The sequence below is a fragment of the Anomalospiza imberbis genome, chromosome 1, assembly GCF_031753505.1.
Source record: "Anomalospiza imberbis isolate Cuckoo-Finch-1a 21T00152 chromosome 1, ASM3175350v1, whole genome shotgun sequence".
Lineage (NCBI taxonomy): Eukaryota > Metazoa > Chordata > Aves > Passeriformes > Viduidae > Anomalospiza > Anomalospiza imberbis.
The window spans coordinates 34,400,248-34,427,805 of NC_089681.1; the positions used below are offsets into that span (position 1 = coordinate 34,400,248).

At 36.5% G+C, this 27,558-nt stretch overlaps 1 protein-coding gene across 2 annotated transcripts in view; it reads right to left on the minus strand.

Moving 5' to 3' along the window:
- PREX2 (phosphatidylinositol-3,4,5-trisphosphate dependent Rac exchange factor 2) overlaps window positions 1-27,558 on the minus strand; it is a 172,333-nt gene that overhangs the window by 82,066 nt on the left and 62,709 nt on the right. For both annotated transcript variants that reach the window (XM_068187119.1, XM_068187116.1), the window contains 12 exons: window positions 25,994-26,097; window positions 18,906-19,055; window positions 16,080-16,224; window positions 14,457-14,557; window positions 10,606-10,709; window positions 9,250-9,299; window positions 8,623-8,698; window positions 7,766-7,838; window positions 6,461-6,603; window positions 6,219-6,311; window positions 4,798-4,946; window positions 130-215 (listed from right to left, as the gene is read on the minus strand). In XM_068187119.1, the coding sequence (XP_068043220.1) occupies window positions 130-215; window positions 4,798-4,946; window positions 6,219-6,311; window positions 6,461-6,603; window positions 7,766-7,838; window positions 8,623-8,698; window positions 9,250-9,299; window positions 10,606-10,709; window positions 14,457-14,557; window positions 16,080-16,224; window positions 18,906-19,055; window positions 25,994-26,097 (1,274 nt within the window). The remainder of the gene's footprint in view (window positions 1-129; window positions 216-4,797; window positions 4,947-6,218; window positions 6,312-6,460; window positions 6,604-7,765; window positions 7,839-8,622; window positions 8,699-9,249; window positions 9,300-10,605; window positions 10,710-14,456; window positions 14,558-16,079; window positions 16,225-18,905; window positions 19,056-25,993; window positions 26,098-27,558) is intronic.

Sequence of the window (27,558 nt, forward strand, 5' to 3'; positions counted from 1 at the left end):
AGTTAGTTACTTTGGGAAAAATAAAAAATCTAAGATGGATTACTGGACCTAATTTTGACTTATCTCAACCAAGTCATTTAGATATTAAATGCATATTTACCAGTACCGTTGACAGCTCTTATGGCTTACCTCTCCCAACAGCATGGACAACAGATGGGCCAAAACCCCGGATTTGGAATCCAAGTCCATCTGCAGAGTCAGGAATCTTCACTGTCCTGATACAAACAAAGATTTAACATGAAAGTAGCAAAAGGTAGCATTTTGTTATTCAGCAGCATGTAGGTTACAAGGGTAAAAAACTCCACACTTTTACTGACATCAGTTTTCAGGTTTTGTAGCATTCTTATTCCAAATACCGCGCACCACTGGCATCAGAAATAAGAGCAAGCTGAAATAGCACAAACAATCTATTTCACAGGGAAATTCAATATGTTGATTATAATCAAAACACTGACATAGCTTTAAAAATCCTCCCAAATGGACTGATCTTTAGGTAAGTTGCTGTAGCACAGAAACACTAAAAGCCATGGGAAGGCAGGCAGTCTCTCCCAGTCAAGAGGACAGAGCCTGGGGACCAGAGATCACAGCAGGTCTGATCAGAGAAGCTGCAGAAGACTGCAGAACTCAGATCCATATTACATTTTAACAGAAATACAGAATGTGCTGAGCTGGAAGGGACCCACAAGGATCATCAAAGTCCAACTCCTGGCCTTGCACAGACACCCCAAGAGTCACATCATGTGCCCAAGAGCACTGTCCAAACACTTCTTGAACTCTGTCAGGCTGATGCTGTGACCACTTTTCTGGGGAGCCTGTTCCAGTGCCCAACCACCCTCTGGGTGAAGAGCTTTTTTATAATATCCAACCTAAACCTCCCCTGACAGAATTACAGGCCTTTCTCTCAGGTCCTGTCACTGGTCACCACAGAGAAAAGGTCAGTGTCTACTCCTCTTTTTCTGCTCCCAAGGAAGTTGCAGGCTGCAGTGAGGTATCCTGTCATAAAAGGAAATTTTGTTTGATAAGCAGGATTTTCCGCTCATGAAGCCGTGCTGACCAATGACTGTGTTTTCTCTCAGGTGTTTTTCAATACCTCCCAGAATAATCTTCTCCATAACTTTACCAGACACAGAAGTGAGACTGACAAGCCTGGAGTTTCTCAGATCCTCTTTCTTGCCCTTCTTGAAAACTGGGACAATGTTTGCCAGCTTTCAGTCAGCTAGCACTCTTCAGATTCCCAAGACAACTCAAAAATCATCAAGAGAGGCTTTACAATGACATCAGCTAGCCCTCTGAGGATTCTTAGGCTCATGAGGCCCCATAGATTTGTAGAGTTCCAACTGAAGCATCAGATCTCACAGTATTTCAGGGTTGGCTGAGAGTTGATTGCTCTCACAGTCATGGTCCTCCAGCTCAGGGCACTGAGACCCCCTTTGGACCACCACCCATGTCAAAGAAGGAGGTGAAGAATAAATTAGACACCTCTGCATTGTCCCTGTCCCCATCTGTGAGGTGACCATCCCGTAACAGGTCAATGTTATTTTTACATTACCTATTGTCATTAATATATTTGAAAAATTCTTTATTGTCCCCCATATTTCTGGCCAGCTTCACCTCCAGTTGTCCTTTGGCCACATGAATTTTCTCCCAGCAGTGGTGAGCAGAGTCTCTGTATTCTTCCAACGTCACTTGACCTTGCTTCCATTGGGCATATGCTTCCCTTTTTAGCTTTATTTACAGAGAAGATCCCAGTTCAACAAAGCAGATCTTCTGCCTGACCTACTTGACTTGCAACATTTGGGAATTTCCTGCTCCTGTGCCCTTAGGAGGTGATGTTTAAAAAGTAACCAGTACTAATGGACCCCGACAACTGCAAAGACATTTTCACTCTGAAATAATGAATCCCATCAGGTGTCAGTAGACAAGGTGTTGAGTAGATCATCCCATGGTCAACAAACCCAAAATTTTTCTGCTGACACCAACCTTGGAGCCATGCATTGACCTGATGCATCTGCCTAATCTTACTGATATTATTCCTTGTTACTGGAAGAATCAATGAAATCAACTACCGTGCTCCTGATCCCTCTACCAATCATTCCAGGGCACTGAAGTCTGTTTTGATTGCCCTCAGACTTCCCTGTTTTATTTTATTGCCAGTTTGAACAACCAATAGTGGATAGTAATCAGAGGGCCCTGATAGACTGGAGAATTTTCCAGTAATGTCCCTTATCCGAGCCCCTGGGAGACAGCAGACTTCCGTGTGAGTTGGGTCAGGTCTGCCTATCAGCCCCTCCATTCCCCTTAGAAGGGAGTCTCCTATCACAACTATCCTTCTTTTCCTGTTAATGGAGGAGGTCCTGATGCAGGGTGCTGGTGGTGTCATTTCAGGAGGCCCCACCATCCCAGAAGGATCTTCGCATACCTCACCAGTTATTCGGCCTTCTAGATCCAGAGCCCCATACCTGCTGTAAAAGGTACCAGTCCTACTTGCCACATTCAGAGAAAGAGGAACCTTCTTACTGGTACGTGCTGTGATGTGCCTCCAGCCTTCATCTTTAACAGACCCCTGGCTAATTTAACAGTCCTTTGACTAATTCCCCCGCAGGGTTCTGGGTCTATCTGCTTCTTCACCATTATGGAGGTTCAAGACTCCTGGGAGTCTGAGTCTGTAGCACTGCTGAAAAAAATTGATCTCTCTTTTGTTTGTTCACTCAAACACTGCATAGCCACTTGACTTCTTCCTGTAGCTCCACCTGCAAAACAGCTCCTCAAACACAGCACACTTTCTCCAAAATAACTCTTTGTAGTCCCCAGCCTCACAGAGGCATCAGGCACTCCCAGCAGCTGGTGCCTCTCCTTGCTGAGTTTTCTTGAAATAATGTTTCATTGCAGTTTTTCTGAGCAGCTACAGAAAGTACTGAGTTTTGTAAAGTAAGAATTATCCAGTGCTGTTTGTATGACTTGTAAGCACACCGTGCTGCGATCCTGCTTGGCCTAAGAACAAGAGCAATAATCCTACCAACAAAAACACAATTCTGAGAATCAATATTCACATCTACTCCTTTAAATAAAGCCCTGAGTTCACCCAAAGTAAGCTAGCATACCCTCATGATATCAGCTCAGGGTCTACAAAAAGCAACACAGCTGCATTAGCCCTTATCAGACCTAGTTAGGTCATGCATAACAGTGCACTGATCTAACTTTGCAGCCTTCCCATCTAGAGCCAGCTCTGTTATTATTTCAGAGATCTTTGCCCCAAGCTCCATTTCCCATTGCAAAAGCAAACAAATTCAAATCAATGCTGAAAAGTGATTTTAAAATACATTTGGACTGTAGCAAACTTGCTTTACAGGCAGTTTTCAATAAGACAATTGCATCATTTCTTGCACTTCTTTTTTTTTTTCTAGTATACATAATGTTAGGCATTTGGAGATGATTATCATCAAAGGTGAGATCCAAACTTCATTGAAGTCTATATTTTAAAAATATAATAATATATAGAGATTATTAAATTTTCACTTGAAACATTTTGTAAGTATAACATCATTTAATATACTCATATATTAATTATTGATATCATCTATTTGATTGCGTTCTGAAACTGCTTTGAGAATATGCTAATAACCATGAAAGACCATCACTGGCAGTTTAGGCTAAGAATTCAAGAGAGAACTGTCTTCTGTGAACTCAGCTGTGCTAGCAGCATCTGCTGACAAAAAGCAGGGAACAGTGAAAAACAAATTTGACTTCTGTGAACTCTATATTGACTAGACCATCTCTCTCAACCTTGAAATTCACCCACAAGTTGAGTCAGAAATTAAACCAACATTTGTATTAAAGAAAGGTTAAGATATGCCTTTTATGCTTTCTACAATCACATGGTCTAGGGGATTTTCTTTTTTTTTTTTTATTTGGGGGGTTGGGAACACATGTTGTAGTATCAGTCCAGATAAGCATCTTTATGCCTTATTTATTTTTCTTAGCTCGTTTTTCCTGTTCTGGGTGCCATTTTACTTCTCAAGACACCTTTGCTTGTTAAGAGGAGAAATAGATCTTCGATCTGCCACTTAACCAGAGCTGTTCCTGAGCAAGGCACTCTGTATGCTGTGTGGTAACAGAGGATAGCACCTCTTTATTCTGCAAATTTCAAATAAAAAAATTACTCCTGACAAATTTTTCTTAGTCTTCTTCTTTGTTATGTATAACCTAGAAAAAAACTGCATTAACTTTATATACTAATACTAATATGCTCATTTACATATTTACTGAACCTACCTATATAGGCTCACTCTGTATTTCTTTTACATAACAAAACTTGTGTTCAGGTAGGAATGGGCAAAACTGTGTACAGAAATGCATATGTTACATAAAGATGAGGAGCTGTTTATTTCCTCCTGCTGTTTACACAACCAACACACAAGCTGAAGGGGTCCATGAGACCACAGTCTGACAATGCCAAACCAGTAACTAATCCCCAGACACAGGAATTTGTTTAATACACACAGCGAGAAATAAGTGATCAAAACTGTCCATATAGTCAATGAAATTTCATTTAAATTTGCAGTACCTGCATGTATTTAAAGTGGCAGAGCTGAAGATCTAAAGTACTCATGTGATTCTCCTGCTGACTCACAAATAGGATAAAACAAAATCAAAGCAAATCAAATTGCTTGATTTCGCAAAGTCAGATCAGATACAGCATTTAAAAACCATTTACAGTAGTGCTCTCTGAAGTTCCACTACTCTGAAAATTCACTTCAATTGTTGTTTGTAAAACTTCCCAGAGGAATGGTAACTTACTCTCGAGGTTTGGTGCTCACAAGAACCCGCAGGGGCTTTCTGCTGTTTAAACAGGCTTTCAGGAAGCAATCCACTTCACTGAAGGGTCGCAGAAAAACCAGGTCACCATTAATGGCAAAGATTTTCTTCCCAGCTTCCAAGCCTGCCATCTAGAAAACAACAACAGTTGTGTACATGTTTGCTTTTTATAACCACTAACACTATGTTTTCTTCTGCTGGCATGCAGACCAATAGAAAAAATTATATTCACATTTTCTTTACATTCTTTATGGCTCCTTGACATACCATGCACAGGGGACTTACACCACAAAATGTTTCTAAAACTGGTTAAATTCATGTGAAGGGTAAACACCCATTCTGAAGAGAGCTAAATACAAGACCTAGTATTAAGCAAGATTTTGTGACAGTATTACAGTATCAATTAATTTTTAGTAATTAACACAACAGCTTTGATTGAGCCACTTATTTGATGACAGTACTTAATTTTTCATCCACCATTTTCCAAAGGAACTAAAGCTTCTTTTCATAAAGAAAGACCCAATTAATATTTTAGTAAGTGAATATTTGCTAAGTTCCAAAACAAAGAGTTTTTAAACTTTTTCTAACAAGAAAAGCACCATTACAGTAGAACTACAGGAGTACAAAGAGTGGCTCAGGGTATGGGCAAAGCCCTAGTGCCATCTGAGAACATGGCAGAACCTGACTGCTAGAAATCACCTCATTTAGCTCTGTGGCTGAATTACATTATTCATTTGCTCAGTCTATTTATAATTTAAATTTGTACTCTGCCATGAGATTTGGAAAGCCTTGAAATCTAAGTCCAAGTTTTTCTCTCATGAAAGAGCATCATACTTTATCTTTATATGTACAGACTCCCATGCTGCTCAGTAGAATATTAATTAACCCAAAGAGAATCTAAAGCAATGCTGCCAAACAGGAAGGCTGTAATTTATTCATTCAGAATAGATTTTAGATTTTATCTAAAGCTTCATACATCCTTTACTATGAAATATATCAACTGCAACTCACAAACTAGCTCTATACCCATTTCATATTCTACCAATAATGTTTATTCCAATTATGATTAATGTTATCACTGGAATATTATAAAATGCATAAAAATATAATTACAACTTTTATATCATCAATCAATATGACAATTTAGCTGAGCAGAAAATAAGTGTCAAAACTGTGGTCAAAACAATATTTTAAACAAAACAAAAAACTAAAAAGAAAACAAACAAACAAACCAAAAACAACAACAAAAAAAGGGGAAAAGGAAATAAGATTCATAGGCATAGCTTTCTTGGTAAGTGTTCACTGTCGCCTTCTACTACTATAGACTTTCCTACATTAGGTACAAAACATACATTTGTGATAAAGTAAATACAACAGGAAAGATAATTTATAATATTCCATACCTCAGCATTTGATCCTTTCTCCACCACTTTTATAATTGGCACCTTATTTTTATCTTCTAAACCAAAACCATAGGTTCCTTCATTAGATTTAATCTGTAAAAAAAAAATTAAATATTGTTCAGAAAGGCATTGATACAAACTGAATTATGTCTTCATTAAATAAGAATAAACTGTCCTAATACATTTTCACTATGACCAATTTTTTTATTCATCAACACACACAGTGATGGTGTTTCACTCACCAGTAATGACTTGGCTATGACATTTTCCACTACTTTCAGATCATGTTTCATGAGTCTGTGCTTCATATTTGATCCTTCCATTTCTTCATCCGCATAAAAACGGAACAGCAGTGGTTCATCTTTAAATTCACTTTTCTCTAACACTGTATGACAGAAACCCACACATATTAATCTTTATTTTCTTTTCAACTTTTGAATATCGTGTCTTTCATGAGACATTAAATACTGAACATGCATACACATATTGAATGCTAGCAAAATATTTTTGTGTGTGTGAATCTAGGGAAATCTTTTAACATAGACAACTATTGTTATTTGGATTCATTACCGAATTACAAATTCATTACAGAGAGATAGGTATCACTAAGCTCATTTTTTCAACTACAATATCTGGATTCCACCAAGCTGAGAAAGATGCATTAGCCTGAAATAGTTTTAGTGAAAGTACTAAGCACAAGGTTTCTTCCTAAAAGGGATTTTAAAACATGATTTTGAAAAGTTCTGCTGGACAGCTGCTGAAGATGCTCACCACCAAGTTGTGGCACTCTCCAGATGGTGAAGCATGCTGGGTTTAGAATTAGAAACAGGTTTACTGGGGATGTGGAAGCAAGCAAAACAGACAATGGATGCAGTTTGTGTGTTCAAAAGTCAAAGGAAAAAGAATGAACAATACCAGAGAGTATGTTCTCAACCCCTTGTCTAAACAAACTGATAAAAAATGTTTCTTCCTCTTTTCATTTCAGTAAATGACGTACTACTTCAACCCTTTCACTGAAAACTTCCCTCTGATGGTCTTAAATGAGTCCTTGTTCACCTTAATTTTGGTGCTGCACATATCTCTGGTCTCCTCTCCTTTCTTTGTTCTCTGCTATCCTTATGATTTTCTCATTTTTTCCCAATCCACTTTCTCCCACTGTCACCACTTTTTTGAAGTCCTGCTCCTTCATACATTATTAATTCCCCCCAAAATCTCACATTTCCTTCCTACGTTATTTTTATTGTCTCATCACTGCCAACCATGCATTACTTTCTTAAGACATTTCTTGCAAAGTGATGAATAAAACTGCCCCCACTAAATCCTTTAGAGGATTAATTCCTCAGCACTTGCTATAAAATTTGATATAATTTGCAGAGTACACAATACTTTTTTCCTTGAAGACTGTAGCATCAATCTCTTTAGTGATACAATAGAAGAACTTTCCATCTGTTCTGTAATATCTTTATCAGCCTCTGCATTTCCTTCCAATTGTGCAGATAACATTAAACAGAAAGTAAGTGTAGCTTGTACAGAATGTATTTACTTACCATGGTGCATAAACCCATTATCACAAAGAGCTACACCAAATATCATAGCTTCCTCCCTTGTCCGGCAATCCCCCTGAGAAAACACAGTACATTTTTAAAATGTATTTAAAAATATTAACAAAATGGAAACTGTGCACAATGGCATAATCTCACAGGGATGGCAGTTGCTGCAGATTACATTTGCCACCATCACCTTTATGTATACATTTCTAGCATATATATATATATATATATGTGTGTGTGTGTGTTTGTATATATATATATATATATATATATATATATATAACAAGTATATACATATTTATCATAGCATCAGATAGCAGTTTGGGTTGAAAGGGACCTTTATATGCCATAATGCTCTACAATTACAAATAAATAGGAAAATAAGTAAGGCTCCATTCTCCATAAAAAATGAACATAACAGATCCTATAAGCATCGAAGTTTTAAACTTATTTTATGGAACTAGTGCATGTTGACAAAGTGAACAGGATACCATGTTGTTTTTTCTCATTTGTTTAAAATGAAACAGAATTGATGGCAGCAAATTGCTACTGACTATTGCACATCTAGTTAGTAATTTAGAGGTTCTCTTTTCATTTCATTTTAAGCTATAGGCAGTGTTATATGCTGAATCACAAAGCTAAGTGTCGTCAAAACATTTCAATTCCATTTCAGATAAGGAAGAGAAGCACAATAGGGATGAAAAGCATAGCTGATGACAGCTGATTTCTGTTACTTTACTGGTTTAAGAGGATTACACTACACAAAGTGTTTGTATGTTGTTCTTCATATATCATTAGCTTTCAAATCAGAATTTAAGTGCAAAATATACATAAATCCAAAGGTGTCTACTTGCCTGGGCAATCAACCAGTCTATGAATTTGTTAGCCATAACCACAGATTTGTAGGTTCTCAAGTGATAGTCTTTATCCCTGTCCAAAATAACACAAAACAATTTTTCAAAATCAAACAAAAACTCAGAAGAAAGAGAAAAATAATTGTAGTTTATAAGCAAGTTAGTGCAAGCATGAACTGAACACTTAATAATGGTTGAGAAGTTTTCTCTGGAGAAAAAAATAGCAAATTAAGTCTTCCTTGTAGACAGAAGGAGGAGGCTGATCACAACTTATTTGAGCGATATTGTCATTGGAGTATAAAGGCAGATGTGTTGTTCTGGGACTATTCAAATGAGGTAATGTTGTATTAGTAAAGGAGTGCACTAATATATACAGTAAGCATAGAAGCATATCCATCAGGACCTAGGAGGCTCTTGAAGTCCATTTAAAAAGTCATATTGAACAGAGTTGGCAGCCATTTAGTGGTTCAGTTATGCTTTTTGTCTTGACAGCATTTCAATTTTATCTGATTACTCTCAAAAGACCAATCTTGAAAGGATGGGTTAGGTTCCTACATTCAAACACAGTATCTTCAGATCATGTACATCTTCCAAATGACTCCCTCAGGATTTTCCAATTGGACTCACCTAATTACTGGGGTAAATAGACTGTGAAGGCGACAGTACAGTCGTACACCCTGTTAAAGAGAAAGAGGTGGTGAGTTAACCACACATTCACATCAAAGACAAGAGGCAGGGACATAGTAAGGAAGCCTGAATGCTGCCAATGGATTTCATTTACATAGTAAAAAGATCTGTTCAAATTTCTATGTATTTTCATGGGCCAAAACAATGTTTCCGATAACAATATTGATGAATAAATTATGAGAACAAAAACATTTCCAAGCTAACCTAAGTTTAGTGAGACACATGCAAAACAGATTAACTTTAAGGTAGCATTAAAAAATTCTGAAGGTTTGAAATACTTAGAAATAAAAAAATAAATCAATGTTTCCATGCATTAAGGTTGTCCCAAACACTGGTTGCTATTCTACTCACAACTGAGTAATTAAAGTAAAAACCACTGCATTTCATTATATGCATCAATACTTTTCTTACAAATTAGAATTATAAATAATCAATTTTAAAAATGCAAAAAGATTCAAAGATTAAAAATGTTTTCTATTAAAAGCAAATAAATTCTACATCTGCAGTAGTTTAAGAAACTACCATCAGAAAACTGTATTAAAAAAAAAAAGAAAAACACATTAGTATTACTTAGGAAACTATCAAAAAGCAATTATATTTGCAATATGCAAGTATAATGACTAAAACTTGTGTCAGACTAGATTCCATCCTACTTTGCTCTGCCTGGGAGTTCAGTATTGTAGATTCCTCTAGATGCATTTTATATTGACAAGTGGAGCAAAAATTAAATTATACTGCAGTGTAATACCCAAATGCAGACATTTTCTACTGACTCCAAATCATGACAAATCTGAATATTAATGTGTTTAAAGGAAACTTTGATCAATTTTTTTATTGTTGTCAGTAACATAGGTGGGTAGTATAACCTATTATGTCTAAACAGCTATGTGACTATAGATTTACTGCCTAGATAGGACACTAATAAAGGACACTCAGATTTTAGAGAAATTTGAAAGCAGTTTCCTACATATATCTTCATATCTATGAGAAGGGACTAAAAATACAATAGACTGAACCTCAGCTTCAGGATTACCCAGAAACAAAGCAGTGCATCCTGCATATAAAACCACTGAATAGCAACTATAACTATATAATAGCAAACTATCATTTTGTATTTAAAATGTGTAAAAATTAACCAAAAGCTTAGAAATGGAAAACTGAATTTGATTCACATAAATATAGAGTGGTAACTGTGAGGGACTGTTGTTTATTCCAGTAAATCTTACATTACTTTTCAAGCAGAATCTCAGTTTCTGATGTGTTCTTGCTAATAACAGCAACTATTTTATTCTGTACCTTGGAGATCACATCCTGCATCTCATTTCTGGGATAGTATGTTCCATCATCATATCGGAATCTGTACAGCATGTGTTCGGGTTTGAATTGGTGCTTATCTGTAACTAAATTAAAAAAAAAAAAAAAGGCATTGTTAGATGACTTTCTGGAGAAACCAAGGAGAGAGAAGAAGGCCAGCATCATTTTTTCTAAGACGAGCCCTAAACACAGCAATAGGTAGATTTCAAACAGGGAGGCCAGGAAGTCCAATTAGATCATCTGCCCTAAGCTCCTTTATGCCTCTGGTGACAATATTTCTTACAACATTTAAGTAGTACAGAAGAAAACAAACAGTTTCAAGTCACAGGGCAAAGGATAAGGAAGACAGGCGGGGGGACAGCATGAAAAATTAGGCACTCAAATCTTTTTAGTCTTCAGTGCTTTTGCAGAGCTTATCAAGCAAATAGTCAAATAAGACTTATTTTGCAACTATTCATATTATTCTTCCACATTATTTTCTGTCCTCATTCTTGATAAGGCCAATCTCAGATGATTCAGTAAATCTACAAACACTTCATAACATATTTGAAGAGTCTTTCAGTGGGAACAAAGGAGAGAGGAACGTCTCCCTCTATATACAGCCACCTTATTACGAAGATGTTGATAATCTATTTCCCCAAGGACCTGGGAAAAAGGATCTTAACAGCTGGACTTCCAGAGTTTCACAAGCTTCCAGCAACAAACGTCACAACTTCAAGTGTTTTGTCAAAACAGGTCATATCATAGGATACAAAAGTTCTCCTGGAAACTGTACTGCTACAGATCTTTCTGAAAAACAGCTGATCCATTTGATGGTTGAGGACAGGCTTAGGAATTATCACCATCCTAAGATAACTATTTTATTAATTACAGCTTTACTTGCAGTTGTATGCTTTAATTTTGAAAGTCAATTTACATGTCATCAACTGATAAAGGAGCATGCTGTAATATCTTTATTTATCAGAGTAACACAACTGAGAGAGCTAGGTAATTCTGTGCATGCCTTCCTATAGCAAGTGATTAAGCCATCATACATAATTCTCTTCCAAAAATTTAGTTAGGCATCATAAACTTTGTATAGTGAGGTGCCTTCCATCTACATCGTTTTTCACGCCTTTTCAAGCTCCTTAGTATTTCTACACATGATCTGATACATAGGCATAAAAACTGTACTTCATATATTAAGTGTCACATGCAAGAGCAAAATAATATCTCTACCTGCATCTGATATATCTACCAACATTAAAGCCCAGGACACTATTCCAATTGAACTGATGGTTATTCAAAATAATTTCTAAGTTCTTTCACATATCCTTGCCTCTAAATACTTGAGATACAGACTACAAAATTTTCACATATAATGGCTAACCTAAGTACCTACTTGAATTTTAATGGCATGTGACCATTTAACTAAGAAAAAAAAGATGTCTTCTAGCTCTATAATTAAAAAATATTCCTACTGTTGAAGAAAAATAATGTATTCCAATAGATTAATGAATAAAAAGAGTTCTTTATAACCAGTAAGTTCTGAAAATAAAAAAAAAAACACCATCAAGACAATTTTGCCTAAAACCAAATTATTCCTCACTCTTACAGGGTTGTGCTGGGAGGGAACCAGGATGACAAAGGACCTTTCCTTTCTTGCATGCCCTTGATAGACAGAGCAGGCTATGTCCTCTGAGGAACACACGTACCAGTCTGTCTCTGCAGTCCCAACTTACCACAGTGCACCAGAAACTAAGGGAGTAGCTTCACAGAGCTGGAACATTTTGGGTTTCAAACACTTAAGCTCACAAAAAGCTGCATTACCAATAAAATAAGAAAAGCCAAGTTGTTTTGTGTGTCATTTCCAACACTGTACCCACATTTATGCTGGGATAGGTATTTATATGGCATATGCTACAAAAAGGGAACTGATCAAGGTTTAAACTGGTCTTTTAATTTTTTTGCCAAGGTAATTTAAAATCAGATCATTACATCAGTCCAAGAAACTGCATAGTCACATAAATACCTATTCATTTTAAAACTATTGGATATTCAGTTTATTTTTGTAACTACAAAGCTCCTTAATCCATTGAGATAAGGCTTCCATCTCTGATCAGCTGCAGCGAGTGGACAAAGAACCTCATACCAATGACTGGTATCACTCATTTAAAATATCAGAGAATTCCACCAGGTAGCTTTAAAATAGCAGCATACAAACAGATTTTCCCCCCTATATAAAAGGAGAGGGGAAAAAAAACTGAAAAACTGTAACTTTTCTGCTTACTAGAGTTCACACATCAGGAAGTACAACAATGTCCATCACAACATGGTTCTGTCATTGCTAGAATGAACTCCAGCACAGTGACAATAATGGCCAGCCTGCTGAATATGCAAGCTCTCAACAAAGGCCTCTACAATATTTGCAATGTAAATAACAGCCAAACGTTCTTCCTCCCTTGCTCCCTCTGTGAAAACAGATGGTTCATTCAACTTTATTTTAGGAATGCTATTTTCAGTGAATTACAGCTGGATTCACTATTCAAAGTAGCATGTCTGGCTCACATTTCTATGCTCTAATATAATTACCCTTTTATCTCATGAAGTTACACAATATTCATTTAACTTTGCATTGAAAAAATCTATGGGTGTATTTAGGATATAAATTACAACATCAGGAGAAGAATCTCTGGCAACAGAATCATTCTATTGAAAACAGTTCAGTGTGTGTAGTAAACATAATAGCATCTGACATTTGAATGATGGTGGAAGAAAATCACGTAGACTGACATTAAAGAAATGACGACTACATGACTACTGATGAATAACCTTAATATTTTTCCGCCTACTCCGCATATGTTTAAAACACACCCAGCTCAGTGGCACTATGTTTCTCCCACTTTCTTTCCACTCAAGGACACTAAAATAATTGCAAAGAACTTAAATTAAATATTAAATTAATTGCTGGCTGGAGTACAGAAGTATTAAAATGTATATTATCAGAGATTCCACCCTGGATCTATGATGGCATGGTAACTAACTTGACAGCTCTATTTTGAGTGACTGTACCTATCATATTCTGTAAAACATGGCTTCAAATCCAGAAGTCTCTTCAGTTTACTTATATGATCCTGTTAGACTATACCTTGTAATAACAGCAGAGATAAGGACATGCTCTTGTAAGAGAAAAATTTTGCCAAAGCAAATTACCTGCAAAAATCATATCTTCTTACTGGCTAAAAAATTGAACCTTTTCAGTGATACTTCTCTCCACAATAAGCTAAATGCAGAGAGTTGATTGTAAATTTCAGCATCAAAATATCAATTTTAGTGACTATACAATGTAGTGAAGAGAAGGCCTAAAAATTCGAAAGATTAAACTGTTGGGTTACAGATTCATCAGCTCCACTTGTAACAGCTAACAGATGAGCAGGCACATTTATCAAAATAGCCAGATGTGACTCACTGCCATGTAAAATTCTTAATTGAACACCTTCCCTAAAATGCCTGGCCTTAATTAAGTTTAGAATCCTTACAAGCAGTGTACTATTCTGTGTTTCCCCAGAATTTCTTTTTCCTTACAAAAGAACAGCAGTGTTTCTCTAGATGCTTTTTCCTGATGTTGTGATCCCATCAGCATAGAGAAAATCTGATTAAATCAGTGGAGCCTTGCCCCAGTAAATCTGCTATGGACATGGACAATGGCCCCATGAGGCCCCTGGAAGGCTATCATGCAGATTCCACAACCTGTCTTGTGTTAACAAGACCATCTTTTTGTCAAACAAAATTAAGTCCATCCTAGTTACAACAATTATCTTGAAAACAAGTCAGTTAAAACTAGGTCTATTTACCATGGTGAATTATGCCATTCTCTAGTAAAGCTTGGCCAAGATGAACACCTTCTTCAGATTTGTGTATCTCTCCGATTTCCAATAGCCAGGACACAAATTCACTGAAAAAACAGATACAGAAAACAAATTTTACATCTCATACCAGATCTACTGCATGTCCCTCTCCATTACTAGAGTTTCTTACTAGTCTTGTAAATGATTCTTTAGCCTAATGATCCTCAAAATGTGATATCACCTTTAAAAAACTCACACTTTACAGCTTTTCTATTATTTTGATATAACCACATATGGTTTCCCATGAGATGTCATTTCTGCTCAGAACTTTTCCATGCATGATGTTAACCTGGTACATAGTAATGATTTTCCATGTTTTCTGGGATATCCTCAACTAGCATAGCTGCATTTGATCAGACAGACAATCCCAGGCATTCCTACTGCACCTGCCCAGGGCAGGTATGCCAGGATGGCAGAACACAACCACAGTATAAACAGTAGGCTAGTTACTTCCAAGGTGTATCAAACATATTGACATCCAGAGCATATATACCAAATATATATTCATGTGAAGAAACTGCCTGGCTTCTACCAAGCAAAGGTGACATAGTTCAGAGACATTGGATCTACAGCACATAAGATGTGCATGTTACAAATCAAAAGAAAAGTGCAATGAGGTAGTGCAACATTCACATTCATGGGTTTTAATTGGTGACCCTGGGACCAGCAGAAGCATTCTTCAAAACAGTTCACTCCAAAGATAGCACTGAAAAGAAGCCATTTGATGGTTGATTTAAATGGCTCCTCACCATGAGTGTGTTCTTCACCTGCATCCAACAACACTACTGAGGAAACATGATTCTGCCATAACTGAATCATTAATCTGAATCCTGATTTCAAATCTCTTCAACTGTACCACTTCTGACAGCCCATAAGACTCTACCAAGTTTTATTTCCCCTTTTGAACCTAGTGGTATCTTCTCAACTTTTTTGTGCAAAACACTCTATTTTATAAAAATGCTTTTTACACTTAACTTATGGTCATAACTTTTCATACTTATCTTATGGCCAAATAAGTGATAAACCTTCCATCTCCCAAATGATTTTTTTTATATATACACATTTTAAGGGCATCTATTTCTTTTTCAGTCTTCTCAAGCCATAGGCATAATAAGGCATTATAAAGATCCTCCTGATAATTTAAACATGTAAACCTTATTTTCTAACTGTTCCTGACCTTCAAGCAACAGGAGGACAGAAGCTGTTTTAAAAAAAAAAAAAAGATTACTTAGGTGGAATAAATAAAATTTTGCACCCCAAACTAGTCATTCCAAAGACAAAATGAATTTAAAAGTCAGGAATTATCTCCTGGGATAAACTAATTCACTTGATGCATTTCCATATTTTCATCATGCCCTTTGCAGCCTTGTCTCTTTAATTGAGCTAGTTTGCAAAACGAGTACACATTCATAAATTTCAGGCAGATTATTTTATATTCTGGCTAAATTCTGTGAGGTAAATAGGCCTAACAGACATTACAAATGAAGTGCGGTTTCTACAGAATCCCAAAGCAAATTTAAAATGTGGGTTTAGATGGTAAGAATTCGTGCTATCAAATGCATATAATACCTTCCAAGAAAGCATTTGGGGAAAGTAGTTAATTTCCTCTTCCTGTCTTTGATGAGATTCCCCTGTTTGCACATCATTTTGTACAATCTTTCTCCTTGCTCAGAGATCATCACCCAAGTGTCCTGTTCCATGCCCAATTTTAAACCTGCCAAAAATGCATTAACATTTTATGAAGTTATATTGCCATTATATTTCAGTATCTTCCCTGAAACAGAAAAGCAATACTAGTATTTTACATATGAAAAAAAGTTAAAGAACTAATTTTCATTATTTTCTCCATGAATGATGGTCAAAGTCAGTGTTTTCCTGGGAGTCAGAGCAACCCAGGGCAGACAGGGGGATATCCCCCTTGCCCTGGGTTTCCACATCCAAGTTAAACCATGAACATCTGATCTTCATAAAGCATAACTAAAAGATGTTTTTCTCAGAGAGAATTTAATTTGTTAGACTATCTACATCACCATTTATTTTGTAGTAATAACTGACACCAGTATATGAACATTTGCAAGGGAGTAGTCATGTGTTCACAAGTGTAAAATAAGGAGCCTTGGTTTTGCACTTATCATAAAGAGATCTTCACTGAAAGGAATATTTTCCAAATTTCCAGTTAATAGTAGTAACAAGTTATCAGATATACATATGATAGTTTCACATAGAGAATTCCCCCCTTTCCCACAGAAGCATTCAGGCTTGGCAGGGGAGCTGGAACTAGGAGATCTTTATGACCCCCTTCAACCCAAGTCATTCTATGATATTCCATCTGACTAAGGGTCTGGCACTTCTTTAGTTCTGAAAACACAGCCTGAAGAAATGTGTCTGTCATGAGAAGCCAACAGTGGTACTGGGAACAGAACAAGGATTGTCTCTCATCATCCAAGAACCAGATACCAGTGGTGTCACACAAACACATAAAACTTGGAATACCCCAGGGAAAAGAAAACTTAACTAATATACTACTTCTGGAGCATATAGGATGTTGATGCTGTTATGTGTATTGGCATTTCAAGTAAGGTCATCATGGCATCATCAATCTTAAAGATGACCACCTTTGAAATAAATTTCTAACATGCTGAATGCCTCAGGGGTTTACAGGAAAGCCGCCAAATTGACAGAAAATTTCTGCAAGAAGTTTCCAATATATCTTGATTTCCTCTAGCAAGTAAAAATATTCCACAAAGTGGTCTAGTTTATAATTTTATTATAAAAGCTGAAAACTCTGCTAAATCACTTAATTCAGAGCATTTGTTCAGCTTCTGCTACATGGATTCCAAGTAAAAGTAGAGGTTTAGTTTCTCTCAGTCTATTGAATCTCTGAGTCTTCCAACTCATTTCGTTTTTGACAATTCTCTGTTGCAATCTGAATCTATGTGTGTCTCATCTCCTCCTCGCTTCATGGGTTTCTCCTTGGTGGCAATCCCACTGAGAGCATCAGGACCTTAAATCTTCCACAAATCATAGGATGCTAAAATCCTAAGACATGCACTGGCTTCGGGATGGCTACCTCAGACCTCCAGCTTGCCAAAGTTTAGCTCCAACTCATTTCTATTACCAGCTGCTCAGTTGATAAGTGTGAAATAGTAAGAATTCATCATCATAAAATACTACTACTTACTCTTTGTATTTCTTGCCTAAAGCATCAAGAGCCTAATGGAGCCATGAAACTTAACACAGAAGTAAGATTTACTGAAAACATTTTAGTCAGTTCCATACAAGGTCTTATACAGAAGCAGACAAACCTGGGTTTTTTCCATTTGGCACCATGTCTACCACATTGCTTTTTCATGTTTTAAACATTTTTCATATTTTAAAAGTGTTAAGAGTTTAGACCTCTAAAGCATCTTTTTAGCTCTTCTGCTATAAATTCCTGATGACACTACTGATTAGCCAGTGCTGAGACATCCTACTTGAAACTCTGGTCCTAAAACAGATTCTAGAAAATCCAGTATTCCACTTTAAAAGACCAAAGAAAATAGTGTCCATTTACAACAGAGGCACAGACCAACAGTTACTGCAACAGGCAATGGGAAATCTACAAAAATCAGGTAAAGAATCACAGATCTAAATAAAAGGTCATCTTTTCTTTCAATATCAAGCCTTGAAATAGCAATACTAATTAGGATATTTGGGCTTTCAAATGAAATTAGCTCCAGAAAAAGATGATGCATCATCTTTCCCTGCTTCTACTTTGTGCTGGGTTCGCCTTGTACACGTTAAGTTATTCATGGTCACATTTGAGATCGGGATTATATTTCATCCAAGTATTCTTTCCCTTTAATTCAGTTACTCAGAAAGATAGTGGTTTTCCAAAGGTGATTGGAAATGGTGATTACTTTCCTGGGTAGGAGGCAATACATCCAAGATGGAGTTGTGAATGTGTTGTGTACCATTTCAGTTTGGATCATCCGCATTAAGATCCAACACCAAAAGCTTGCTCATTTCAGTGACTCCATTGGCCAGTCACAAAGGAAATCAGTGCATACAAATCCCATGCGGCATTTAGGATAGACCCTCAGATACCACAAACCACGATAATACACAGGTCTCAATGAATTTATGACAATTTATACTGGTTGAGGATAAGCTGTAAAATCACAGATTAAATCATCTCCCCATTCCTCAAACAGATTTACTACCAGCATATATGATTCAAGACATTATGCCCTTCCCAGTACAAGTTTGATTCATTTTTCCCAGGCTGGTATCCATAAATCTTCAGCTGAACCTGACATGACAAGTTTGCCTAGCAGCTGGTTTTGCCTTATATCTCAACATAAAAATACAGTATGGCTTTCTGGCAGAGCAACACAAGGAATTTTATCAACCTACCTTTTCTTCTCTCTCGCTCTTTCAAAATAGCTTCCAGCCATTCTTGCTTCTCTTCAGGGGTTTTTGCCATGCATACAAACCATTTATTCTTTGCTGTGTTGTGGATCTTCCAGCCATTAATAACAGTGTGGCCACTGCTGTGGTAGTCAGCTGGGAATAGATAAAATTGCTTAAAGAGCACCAACTCTTAAAAAAAGCAATAGCAATAGTTGCCACAATTACTAAAAACTTATCACCACACATAAAAGCCCAGAAAATACAGAAGAATAAAAATTAATTTAAAGTTATCTATGTGGCTGTGAACTACGGTTTAACTGAATAAACTGTAGTTTTAATTTTAGTAAATAGTGTTCTTTGTAAACTGTAACAGAAATTTGCTTAGCATATGAAAGAAGGTATAAAGTTGACACTAAAACAGGCAGAGTCCTATTAAAAGATAACAGTACGTTGGAGTACTTTTGTGTTAAACTGTAATAAATAATTCCTTAAACAAGCAGCGTCGTGCTTTTGCCCCTTAAATGGCTCAGAGTTGCTGTGCTGATTGTCTGATTTACTATTAAGTGTAAAAAAGGACTAAATTTGCAGGGGGTGGGGAATACAATTTCAATGTCACAAGTAATCAAAGCACAGATGTTTGGTGAATCTTTACTGGTTACCTGAAAAAGCAAATATCTACTCTTATTAGTTTAAACAATCTGGAATATAATAAAGATGTTTCTGATCTAAAACCAAATGCATAATTCCTGAAATATGTTCCTAACAGCCTCATGTTTGATGGACACATTACGAGAGGTAAGGGTTGCTGATGTTCTTAGATAACTAGAACTCTGACACGTAACATGTTAAAGTATCTATGATATAGAAATCAAATTATTTACTATTTATTACTCTATATTTACTTCTATAGCAATTAAATTTACCATGCTAATCCATAAATCTCATTCAGAAATTCCAAAACTAATCCCCTAACTATCCCTCACTAGGATTACTTTAATTTCCTGGTGGAAAAAATTGTGAGGGATAAATGCCTTACGATAAGAAATAATGTTTTTTTCATAAAACACAGACTAAAAAATAGAGCTATCAACTACAATACAAAACACTAAGAAAAATCAAAGGTCAGTATTTTCTCACCACAAACTTTCATTAAGCAGCAAAAATGTCCTAAGGCCAACCTTGAACTAGTGCAATAACTACACAGCTTTTCATTTAGTAAATACTTTTTCAGTCCTATTTTTTATGATGAGATGAGATTTTCTGAAACTCTTGCTGAAATGCTTGCTAAGATTTATCATAAATCTCAGCAGACATGCTAGTATCCTTCCAATAACTTTGCATTTTAATTAGATGGCAAGCAGCCAATCTTTTTGTACTGGGCTGGGAAATGTCAGGAACTACTAGAAAATCATGAGACTGATAGATAATTTCTAAACCAACAAAACTTTCTAGTACTCAAAGCACGTAAAAAAGTGCAAGCAAGTCTATGACGGGGGAAATATGAAGTTATTTTTCCAACATCATGTTTCTTCCACTCAGCTATTTATCATATTTTTATTTGCATAGCCTACACATAGTATCTTTTGTTTCTTTAAAAACATTGTTTCTTGAAAATTACCCATCATACTATTCGTACACTCTTACAAAATCAGACCCAAAAGTCAAGGACAAGAAATAAGTCTCAGACAGAAACTCTCAACTGACAGACTGCAGACCCTCGGGGATCAGAGGCAGAAGCACTACTGGAGGAAGTAAATTTAAGGTTCCTTTGTTTATTTATTAAGTTAGAGGTGAATACATATAAAAATACAGGGTCATAATTTTCCTGTGGTCTTTGTTACTGTTTGTCTATCATCACAAGAAACATTGTGTAGGGAAATGACTACTGGTTCAATGAACCATAGCACTTAAAACAGTGGCCAAAAAAATCAAAAATGAGGGCTCAGACTCACAAATGGATTCAGATTGCCCCACTTTGGACAAAAATTTGATGTCAACTAAGTAGCTTAATTCAGAAAAAATATTGTGTGCCCAGACACTTGAATCTCTCAATGTAGAGATGATTTTTTAAATTTGCAGCTTACTTGGCATCTGAGGATTTGTAAGTGCAGAAGCAGGAGCACTTCAGCTGTTTGACCACACTCACCTCATTCCACCACAAACTCACAGAATTCTGGGAAAGGCCCAATCACCAAGCTAGGCATTATGACTGCCTAATGTATACAGAGGGCACTGAACTCAGGTAGATGAAAATGTGTAGCAGTTGTCCAGCTTTCCTATAGTAACACACTGCTGTGACGCCCACTTGGACTTCAGCCTCTGTCTCCAACCGCAACACGTCTGCTTTTTCCTTTGCTCTTCATGCTTCCCATGAAAGGGGAGCAATTCCTACAATTCTTCAAGGCTCCCATGAGCGATTTTTTCTCTCCAACACACCCAATGTCCATAGTCAAGAGCAGTTCAGCATTACACTGTCATCCCATATAAACTCCTACCTTCTTTGACCTGGCTATTGGGCAAAATCTGGTCAAGAGCTGCTGGCCAGCGAGGAAGTGTGCATGTCCTGACTGCCCAGCTGCTCTGCACATCTGCACACTCTTCACACCAATGCAAGCACAGCTGGCAGCCAGGCTAAACAAATAATCTGCAAACCTGACATAATGGTTACAGAAGGAAGAAGAGCACGAGACTGCTGTTTGCTCCATCCAAAGTCTGAACAAGTAGGATCAACAAATCATTAAACCTACAACTTCACTAGGAAAGGTGATGAAAGATGACATCATTGTTTAATGCGACTTAATTTGTAATTTGAACTGCAATATACTGTTCAAAATTCAAGATTCATATCTTTGAGTGATGCATAAGAAGCAATTTGTTGCAGCCATATACAAAAGAATTTTCTTCTTCCCTTAAAAAAAAAACAAAAGTCTCTGTTCTGAAGTACTTTTACATTTCTTAGAGGTTCTTAGGAGCATCAACATTCAGAAACACCATGGAAATAATTGCTGCATAGTATCAACTGCCACCCTCCACGTGTACTTTTTGATGGAGTTTCCAGCTACTTTTATCATGTTGTGTTTTTTCTAGATCATGCCTCAGTTCAAGACTAGAGGACAGAACTACTATACTGGAAGCAAACATAAATCTGGTATTTCCTAAGTCTCAAGTGCTTTTCTTCATAAACTAAGTACCATTCATTTAATGGCTGATGAATGCCTTTAGAAATGTATTTTTCTCTCAAAAGTGAATTTTAGAAACTTAGGTCCAGAAAAAAGAATACTATTAACATAAAGCCACCTTTCAAATACTTGCAAGTGGTTGTGAAGCCACATTATTTTAAGATCATAAATAGTTTGCCCTGATAAGTAATATGCATTCCACTTTAATCAATGCAATCAAGAAAAGCAGAGTGCTTCATGGTGCTGAAATAAAAAAAGAAAGCTAACACCAACTGTACTGCTCAGCCAAGGCCTAATTTCATCAAAGAAAAATTGCTTCTCAGAAAAAGCTTTGTTAATTTCTGTAGGCATGTCATTAGCATGATAATTAACCACAGTGGGAATCTGTTTTGCTATTTCTATGCTTCTACCCACAAACAACGAAGATTACATTCCTACATCTATCAATGCTGAGAGCAAACACTCTCAGTTGCCCTGTTCCCTGGAGCTCCATGGTTCCTTATATAAAGTGAGCAGGGGATCCCAAAATCTGCAGTAAGGAACTGTGGAAATACCATCTAGATGCAAAAGTCTTTAATGTCTTTAAAGAGATCCATCTGGAGTGCATGACAAAGAGTCCTGCACAGATATGAAAATATATGCACTCTGCACGAAGAGCTTCCACTCTAAATTAGGAATTACAGAAATTGATAGGTAATAGATGATTAAAGAGAATAAAATAATGCAATACCAAAAAAAGCACATGCAAAGCTAATTTGAGTTACACTAGGATATTACTGCTCTTGGGAATGCAGTGAGACAAAAAGAAAATAGCAGAATAGTACTGGGTTACAGCTCAAACACAGATGACTACAGGGGATGAGAAATAAGACATCTGGGTGTAACAAATGAGAACAGTAAAGAAAGCAGGGCAGACAAAGACTATAGAAGGACATCATCATCTGAGTGAAAGAAAAAAAATATCTGTGTGAAGAGAAAGAACACAGAAGTCTCACAAGGAAGGAAAAGAGCAGGTAGAGTTAAATAAAAAAAAGGGGAGGGTGACAAGAAAAAGGCAGAAATATGTCACAGGCCAGGGAATTAACATAGAAATTTCCACATTTCAAAGAGAACCACAGAAAGGAGGGATGAATTAGCAGTAATTACAAGGAAAAATAAATCTTAGGATATTGGATACACTGAAATGGGAAAAGCAGAAAATGTGGTGATAGGGAAAAAATGCAGGTAAAAAGAATCATAACACAGTTTGGGCTGGAAATAGCCTGCAGTGAGCAGGGACATTTTCAGCTAGATCAGGTTGCTCAGAGCTCCATCCAACCTAATCTTGAATGCTTCCAGGGATTGAGCATCCACCAACTCTAATAAGTTAGAAATCAGACTAACCAAACTATTAATGATGACGCAGAAGTGTGAAAAGGAGTATGGATTCTGTAAAGAATGTGGATATAAATGTGACAAGAACTGATATGGCTCAGGAGAGCAAGGGGGAAGGAAACATGAACCCTCCAGGACTGGGTACAAGACTATAGGAAATGAGGACAGTAGCAAAATTTCCTGGGGCTGAAGGACATTAGACAACTGGTGTCTGCATAGAGGAAGACTATTTGCGCTTAGCCACATTATAATTGAGGATTCATTGAGGAGGAAAACAAACAGGCAGGAAGGAAAACGAACAGTGTGAAAAAGACCAAGGACTGAATAGCTAGAACAAGTAAATTAAGAAAGGTAGGACAGACAGAGGATCAAAGAAACATTTCCTAAAGCCAACACTAAATGCATAACAATATGTGGGCAGGAGTCAGCTAAAGATGAATAGTTACAGAATTCTTGGAATATTCATCAGGAAGAAGATGGTGGGTGTAATCCTCCGGACACAGTAATGTTGACACTTAGAAGCAAAGAGATGCTGTCTTAGAAAGTGACATGATGCAAACAGGAAAACTGCCTTTTCTTTCTAAAGCACATTTAGGAAGATGAAAGAAAATAAATTAAAGGAAGTCAAACAGTACATGACAGGAAAGATTGAAATAATCAATTCTTTTTTTTGCATAAACAAAACCTGAGATTTTATACAAACAAAGCTAGAAGTTGGGCATTGATATAGGCTGGAAAAGGGGAATAGCAAGGTAAAAAATATTGAATAAAATATATTCAACTCAAAGCGGCTTGAAGAAATTCACTGCAGTGTACCCACAGATAGCTTGAAATCACTAACTAAATCAGTGGGCCTGGTGAAGGACATAACCCGAAACAGATGTCAAGGAGTTCTTACAAAAAATGTCTGGTAAGCAAAGACAATGAATCAAGTGTGACACCACAGTGCTCTTCCTTATGTTCAGCATTTTTCATCATTTTTATCAATAGCTTAAATGGTTCAGTGGTAACATTGTCCATGGAACCAAGTCAAGAAGGATTGCAAGAGCTATGGGGAACAAGATGTGAATTCTGAATACTTAACAAACTGTACAAATGGTAGGATAAAACTCAGTACAGAAAAGAAAGATATTATCAGTCCTACTCTCAGACATTAATGCAATATAGAATAAAATGGGATAGGCACCAGTACTGCACAAAACACTCCGCTCTGGTATTCTGGAACATAAATGAGAAGACTGAAAAATAATGCTCTCAGAAAAGCCAAACAATCCTGGGATTAGTAGCAGACATCCCGCATTGCAGCATTACAGTAATTATTCTGGCACTGGTAAAATTTCAGCTCTAGATACTTCAGTCATTAATTCTGAGCATTTATTAATGTATTTTTTTTTAATAAAATTGAATGTGAATGACAAAAGACAGAAGCAAACTGATCGAAAAACAAAATCCAAAGGATAAAAAAAAATTATAAAATGAGAAATAATAAAATAAAAACACAACACATGAATAAAAGTAGAAAGACTGTAAAATATGAGATGGAGGAAAGAGACAACAGTCTTCCAATAAACTATTTCGTTGCAATAAGAACAATAGTCAATTGCTCATCCAAGTCAATTCTACTGCCTACTCTGTAAAACAAGAAGTGAGCAAACTCTTTTGAACACAAGGAACTCAAGAATATATTAAAAAATCAATTTTAAAGAAATATTCAATTCCTATGAAATTTACTTAGAAGTAAATACATTGTTATTAATGTTAAATTCTAGAACAAAATTACATTGAGAAATGCTTGGAATCCATAGTAGAGGACAAACTTAGGACCTTTAAAATATCAGGAGAAGCAATATATAACTCATAGAAATTCCAGCCAGACTTACATATTTGCAATGCCACTGCAAGTTTCACATATCACTTTTTTTAGCTTTACATTAAAAAAGCCCAAAATATTTTAATTGCAAGAAAAATTAATTATCGTTAAGCTCAAAGGTTAAACTCAAGTTTCTAAAACAAAAATTGACATGTCTAGGAGTACTTTGGGTTTTCACTTTGCTAATATATGTCAGGAAGATTTCAAGTAATCTTATGGATTATATCCCTGAAGATGTCTTCAAAAATCCTTCCTCATGTTACAATTTCAGCATTTATAGTGTTTCATCCCAACAGAGGTAGGTTTTCCACTTGCTGTTATAAATATACCATGTACCTAGGGATAAGTTCTTTAAGAGTGCTGGAATGCTGTAAAGTGAGGTTAAATATGTAATTTCAGTTGAGCAATAAATGTCACCTTATTTTATTACTTTGTTCATGTAAGCATAAAATACTCATCTATGGCTGCCCAGCTCATAATGGAGGAAAGCAATGATGTGTCACAGAAGCAGAATTTTGATATTAACAGACAGTGCTTTTAAAGCAGCCTCTTCCTCTTTCCTTCTAAATATAAGGAGCATCCTCCATTCTAAAAGAAATCATGGAACTGCATTTGATTTCAGCACCTCAAAAGATGGCTCTGGAAATGAGCCACACAAATATACTCACCTGTTCCATCATCTACGTTCTCCACTTCCATCACTTCCGTGTTTATTCTGCCCCGGAAAAGGTAACGGTGGCCATCTGTAGATGCTTTGCTGTTCTTCAATCTCCTGAAAAAAGAAGGAGCTGACGAACTCGTCATCCACTCCCTTCTTCTGTGTTTCTACACTGCTACCTGTACATGCAGCATTTAGAGACCACCTTAATACTTGTGCAATTGAGCTGTGAAAACCGCTGCTGAAGGGGATGCTGCTGATGGAAATGCAAAGATGCTACGGCTGGTAAGAATCAGCTGCAAATTCCTGCCTGAATGAGAGCTCATCGGAAAAGTCTCACTCTATAAAAGCTCTGCTCCAACACTTTGGTACCTATATGCTGTTGTCTACTATCAAAGACAACAGAGAGCCTTTCCTCCTAGCTGATGTGGTCTCCCTGAGTCTAGAAACTCAGCATGGGGGTAGTGTGACTGAAAATAATTAAATGAGAACATCTTTGGATAGAAACCTTGACCTATGTATGTTAGCATCACAAGTGGGATTTATGTAGGGAGGAATGAAGACAACATCTTTCCTTCCTGATGTAAGGGTTAACCAAGAATTGCAATTAAGGACTGTTGAAGTTTGTGGCAGTTTCACTACAGGATGTTCCAAAGCGCTTTGCACTGCTGTAACTGTTCCCAGTGAAGCCAATACCTTTGGAGAACCCCAGATCTAGACAGCTTTTCACACCTCAGATAAGCCAGGGATAATTGTCTATCCATTTTTGCCTATGATTATAATTAATACTGTATACCAAACTAAGGTCAGCTCCTAGAATTAAGGATCTCCTGAATTTTGACCTTCATTCACTCCAAAGCGGTACTAATTTTCAGGAAATTATCTGCCTCTCAATCATTACTTTAGTACTGTCTTATGAGTAACTCTACTACACCTAAATTTATTATATAAAAATTGAATAATACACTAAAAATACAAAAAAAGCATAAAAGCAAAACCAGCATAAAGTTTCAGTATTATGCGTTTTTTCTTTCCAAAGTGAGTAAATCCAATAGCTCTACTGAGTTTTAAAACTGTAAACCCAAATACAGCACTCCATGTTTACACAACTCTGCCACAAAAGGACGGTTAAAAATTACATAAAGTAACTCATACCATAAAGGCAAGGCAATTTTTGTAAAATTACCAAAATACATTTTCTCTCTTTACATACTTGCAAATCGATATTTAAAGTCTCTTGCTGGAAATAATCAATTAATTTTTCATCTTAAACTTTGAAATTATATTCTAAATTGAGTTAATCCTATACCTGCAGAGATGCCACCATGGTACCAGTCAGGGACATGATTGTTCGAAACTAAAGAAACCTCTCATGCATTTTGAGATTTTCATCCAATAGTGCATTTTAATGAGAACATAGCTACAAAAAATATGCAACTTAGTGGAGGACAGCTGAAAAGATACTATGTAACCAGCAACTCATTTGTAATTCCTGGAACATAAACTACAACAAATATCACAAATTTTTTAAAGATGTATCATGTATCCAGGAATATCTCAAATATCTACGCAGTA